Source organism: Macrobrachium nipponense, chromosome 7 (genome assembly GCF_015104395.2).
Source record: "Macrobrachium nipponense isolate FS-2020 chromosome 7, ASM1510439v2, whole genome shotgun sequence".
Classification (NCBI taxonomy): Eukaryota; Metazoa; Arthropoda; class Malacostraca; order Decapoda; family Palaemonidae; genus Macrobrachium; species Macrobrachium nipponense.
Window position 1 is genome coordinate 90,942,560 of NC_061109.1, and position 6,000 is coordinate 90,948,559.

General features: G+C 35.0%; 1 protein-coding gene across 3 annotated transcripts in view; it reads left to right on the forward strand.

Annotated features, from left to right (window-relative positions):
• The window catches only part of LOC135217428 (prolyl 4-hydroxylase subunit alpha-1-like), a 203,802-nt gene that overhangs the window by 179,964 nt on the left and 17,838 nt on the right, over nucleotides 1–6,000 (forward strand). For all 3 annotated transcript variants that reach the window (XM_064253292.1, XM_064253293.1, XM_064253291.1), the window contains one exon: nucleotides 4,476–4,639. In XM_064253292.1, the coding sequence (XP_064109362.1) occupies nucleotides 4,476–4,639 (164 nt within the window). The remainder of the gene's footprint in view (nucleotides 1–4,475; nucleotides 4,640–6,000) is intronic.

Sequence of the window (6,000 nt, forward strand, 5' to 3'; positions counted from 1 at the left end):
ATTAATGAGACAATCACAAATAAGGACGCAGTTAAAGACCTCGGTGTGATGGTGAATAGGAACATGTTATGCAATGATCAAATAGCAATTCTATTGGCAAAATGTAAAGCAAAAATGGGAATGTTGTTACAGCAATTCAAAACAAGAAAAGCTGAACACATGATTATGCTTTATAAAACATATGTTCGTAGTCCACTTGAATATTGCAATATGATATGGTACCCACACTATCAAAAGGATACTGCACAAATAGAGAGTGTACAAAGGTCCTTTACAGCTAGAATAGAAGAAGTTAAGGATCTTGACTACTGGGAGACTAGAAATCCTTAAAAGATTCCTTAAAATTTATAGTCATAAGAAAAGGATTAAGAGAACGCTACATGATAATTCAGGCATGGAAACAGATAGAAGGAATAGCCGAAAACATCATGGAGCTAAAAATATCAGAAAAATCAAGCAGAGGTAGATTAATAGTGCCCAAAACTATACCAGGAAAAATAAGGAAAGCACACAGAACATTAATCCACTACGCACCAGCATCGATGATGCAGCGTCTATTCAATGCGTTGCCAGCTCATCTGAGGAATATATCAGGAGTGAGCGTAGATGTGTTTAAGAATAAGCTCGACAAATATCTAAGCTGCATCCCAGACCATCCAAGATTGGAAGATGCAAAATATACCGGAAGATGTACTAGCAACTCTCTGGTAGACATTAGAGGTGCCTCACACTGAGGGACCTGGGGCAACCCGAACAAGATGTAAGGTCTGTAAGGTCTCTCTCTCTCTCAAGGTAATTCCCAAAAACTTCTGTTAAAAGAATTAACTGTATGGTAATACACGGTTTCGCAAGTTTATTCTAACCTAAATATCACTGTAACATTTACCCCTCTCTCTCTCTCTCTCTCTCTCTCTCTCTCTCTCTCTCTCTCTCTCTCTCTCTCTCTCTCTCTCTCTCAGATAATTCCCAAAACTTAGATCGATTTCATGTTTACTTTTGTCAAAAGAATTCAATGCTATGGCAATGTTTACGCGACTTCACGAATTTATCCTAAAACTAAATATCATTGCAACATTTACTCCCATTTTCTCTACATGTAAACAAACTTTGCCTGAACTCTCAAGGACATTATACACATTGCTGGCTTTTGCGTGAGACCAGAAAAAGTGACTTTTAAAACGAGGAGTATGGAGTGGCTTCCACCATATGGTGTTTGCAAGCACCAGCAACTGTGGAAATGACGAGGATTTACTGATGGAGCAGATGTTAGACAGATACTGACCGTTCTGGTTGAAACGTCATGTGTCAGAGAAAGATAGGGATGGGGAGGTTATTGGGGGAGAGAAAGAGAGAGAATTATTTTGCCAATTCTGAACAAAATTATTGTCCACTGTCGTCATTATGTTACCTTCTATCTTACGTTTAGTAAGGAATTCTTGTACTTCTAATAGGTCAACAAATGCAGTATTTTGATTAACTTGTAACGATCTTTACTGTAAAGTCGATTTCTATTCCCACGAGAGAGAGAGAGAGAGAATACTCATCAAAGCACAAAGTTCTTGCGACAGAAGTGCTACAATTAAGCACCACAAGTTATCGAGTTAACCTCTTCAATTTCCTGCAATTTGCTCCTTCAGTTAACTGCGCTAACTCTTTCTGCTTTGTTTCAATCCTACAGTCGCGTTCCGGATGGGTATAGCATGCAAAAGGCACTATTATAACATTCACATATTTTTTACATAAAGAATATTAGCTATGACCAAAACATATGAATCAGCTCACGTTGCATTATCTTAAAGACCTCAATGAATTTACTTTTCATTGAACCTAATGGAACTTCTTCACATTTTTCTCGACCCAAGTTAGTCACGCAAACAGTAAAATAAAAAAAACATGAAGTGGCAACTCTACACATAAAAAGACCTATTCGTCATTAATTTTCACATATTATACACAAACTATCGCCTTAAAAAATACGAAATGGCCACTCTACACGTAAAAAAAGTCCTACTCGTCTTTGATTTTGTCGTACTATACGTAGAATACGCAATCTGCTTGCAAAAAAAAAAAAAGTAGCAACGGTGCACACAAAAAAATGTAATCGTCATTATTTTTATCATATGAAAAATAGACTATGTTATCTGCATGAAGTGGTAACTGCACATAGAAGACATATTCGTTATATATTTTCCTCATACTGGATAGACCACGCTAAACCTTATCGTCATTATTTTTCTCATAACTTACAAAAACTAAAAAAAAACATGACATAGCAACTTCACTGAAAAAAAGGAGTACAAAGACTACAGTCACTGTACTCTGCACCGCAAGCAATGTAAGACCCCTAATAACTGCAGAGCCATCATCTGGGATATTTCATGACTGTTGTCGGCTTCCAGTGGAGCCCGCAAAGGTATTCTGTGTCAGGTGCAAGAAAGATGACTCAGCCAAGGTTACGTACGGGTTCAAGATGCAATCTATCGCTGTTTATTCTTTTTTCTTTTTCTTCCTTCGTGCACTTACGTGGCTTCCTATGTGTTTTTGCGTTTAGCAGCTGTTTCCCTGTTCTTGAAATTTATTTGGGTTTTTATCGTGTAGAGAGAGAGAGAGAGAGAGAGAGAGAGATGGCTACTGCGAAGACGAGAGAGAGAGAGAGAGAGAGAGATGAGGTTTTATGAATAGCAACATCCGTAGTACATATCATCAAATGCTTTTGCAGTGGTCTTCGGGGAATTCAAATCTTGACATGAGAGAGAGAGAGAGAGAGAGAGAGAGAGAGAGAGAGAGAGAGAGAGAGAGAGAGAGGGGGGGGGATTAACGTTCTATAGACGGCAATATGCAGAACATTTCTGTAAGTACATTTCCCACGGTTTTAAAGGAATGCATAACTCGACACAGTAATATCTGGATAAAAGGGACAGTAAGCACAGTAATGCATTGGTAAATGGGACAGTCAGCACAGTATTACCTGGGTAAATGGGACAGTAAGCACAGTAATACACTGGTAAATGGGACAGTCAGCACAGTATTACCTGGGTAAATGGGACAGTCAGTTCAGTAATACCTGAATAAATGGGAGTCACCAAAGTAACATCAAGATAAATGGGACAGTCAGCTAAGTAATATTTGGATAAAAGGCAGAGTTATGGTAATTTCTGGATAAGAGGGACAGTCACCTCAGTAACACCTGGATAAATGGGACAGTCAGCACAGTCATTCCTGGATAAAAGGGACAGCCAGTACAAGGTGATGCAGGAAAATATTTCAGAGTTCTTCAGCAGAGTTTTCCTGGGTAGTGCTGGGTTGGTCAGCTAGTATGTGTGTGTGTATATAATTCTATATATATATATATATTTATTATATATATAGATATATATCATATATATATATATATATATATATAATAATTCTATATATATATCTTATATATATATATTATATATATATATATATATATATATATATATATATATATATATATCTATATATATATATATATATATATATATATATATATATATATATATATCCTATATCATATATATATATTATATATATATATATATTCTATATCTATATCATATATCTATATATATATATATATATATATATTATATAGATATATATAGATATATATTATATGATATATAGATATGATATATACTATTATATTATACCTAATACTATATATACTATCTATATATATATCTTATATTTATAGTATCTATATATATATATATATATCATATCTATATATATATATCTTCTCTTCTCAAAAAAAAAAAAAATCACCATAACGTGACTGAAATATCTGAAGTAATAATAGTCCACACTTATGTAAAAATGTGTATTAAAAATACATAAAAGACGGGAGCTTTCGTCTACTTGATCAGTAGACCTCATCAGCCGTACTGATGAGGTCTACTGATCAAGTAGACGAAAGCTCCCGTCTTTTATGTATTTTAATACACATTTTTACATAAGTGTGGACTATTATTACTTCATATATATATATATATATGTGTGTGTGTGTGTGTGTGTGTGTGTGTGTGTGTGTGTGTATATATATATATATATATATATATATATATATATAATATATATATATATATATATATATATATAAATTTCTTACAAACATCTATTCAATGTTTCCAACACAGATAATATTTGTTCCCTTTTGCAAATATTTCTAGAAATGAAAATAAATGCACAGTTTCCAATAATGTATAATCAGTACAAGGTGATGCAGGAAAATATTTCAGAGTTTTTCAGCGGAGTTTTCCCGGGTAGCGTTGGGTTGGTCAGCTAGTGTATATATATGAATTATTTCTTACAAACATCTATTTAATGTTTCAAACACATATATTTGTTCCCTGTTGCAAATATTTCTAGAAATGAAAACAAATGCACAGTTTCCACTAATGTATAATTCAAGGTTCACTACCCTGAAGTAATATGTATCTATTTCACAGGTACCTACAGGAATACGAGCAGGTGTCAGCCGAGGGCGTCGCTACTGACGAAGGCATCATGGAAAGACTGGCAGGAAACCCAGTCCACGCCTTCCATCTCATGAAGAGACTTACAGTAGACTGGCGTCACATCGAGGACCAGGCGAAGAAGGATTATTGGATAAGTGAGTTCGACTCCAACAAGGAGGCAGAGGGTTTTGGTTTGTGTTATTATGTAAAATGTTCTGTGTGGATTATAATATACCACATAATTTTACCAATGGTAGCCATCCCCCCCATGACTAGCAAAATGTGGTGATAGTTTTACAAGATTTAGACAAAGGTGGTCCCATAACTAGCAAAGAGAGGTAATAGTTCTACAATATTCTGATCAAAGGTGGTCCTCATGACTGGCAACAAAAGAAGTTTTGCAAGATTTTGACCAAAGGTGGTCCTCATGACCAGCAAAAGAGGTAAGAGTTTACAAAATTTTGACCAAAGTTGGTCCTCATGACTAGCAAAAAGAGGATAAGAGTTTTACAAGATTCTAACCAAAGGGTCTTCATGACTAACAAAAAGAGGTTAAGTGTTTTACAAGATTCTGACCAAAGGGTCCTCATGACTAGCAAAAAGAGGTAAGAGTTTTACAAGATTCTGACCAAAAGTGGTCCTCATGACTAGCAAAAAGAGGATAAGAGTTTTACAAGATTCTAACCAAAGGGTCCTCATGACTAACAAAAAGAGGTTAAGTGTTTTACAAGATTCTGACCAAAGGGTCCTCATGACTAGCAAAAAGAGGATAAGAGTTTTACAAGATTCTAACCAAAGGGTCCTCATGACTAACAAAAAGAGGTTAAGTGTTTTACAAGATTCTGACCAAAGGGTCCTCATGACTAGCAAAAAGAGGTAAGAGTTTTACAAGATTCTGACCAAAAGTGGTCCTCATGACTAGCAAAAAGTGGTAAGAGTTGTACAAGATTCTGACCAAAAGTGGTCCAATGACTAGCAAAAAGAGGTAGGAGTTTTGCAAGATTTTAACCAAAAGTAGTCCTCATGACAAACGACTAGAGATAAGACTTTTATAAGAATTAGACCAAATGGTGGTCCTCAAGACCGTTGACAAGAAATAAGAGAAGTTTTACAAAATTTAGACAAAAGGTGGTCCTCATCTCTGGCAACAAGAGATTAGCTTTACAAGATTTTGACCAAAGGTGGTCTCATGACTAACAACAAGAGATAAGACTTTTATAAGAATTAGACCAAAAAGTGGTCCTCATGACTGGCACCAAGAGATGAGAGTTTTACCGTAAAACTGATTTTTTGTTCACTTGAATATTAGTTTATACTGTTGCTTGGCACTGGAATTATCACCTTCAACTATCATTCGACATGATGGTGGTGTCTTAATCTAATTATATAAATCGAAATGTTTTTCTTCAGCTATTAATCTGTATCAGGAGTGACATTAAACCAATATTGAATATATATATCCCTTTGTATAAGTGTATAAATAATTCCCCTTTGTATAAGTGTATAAATAATCGAT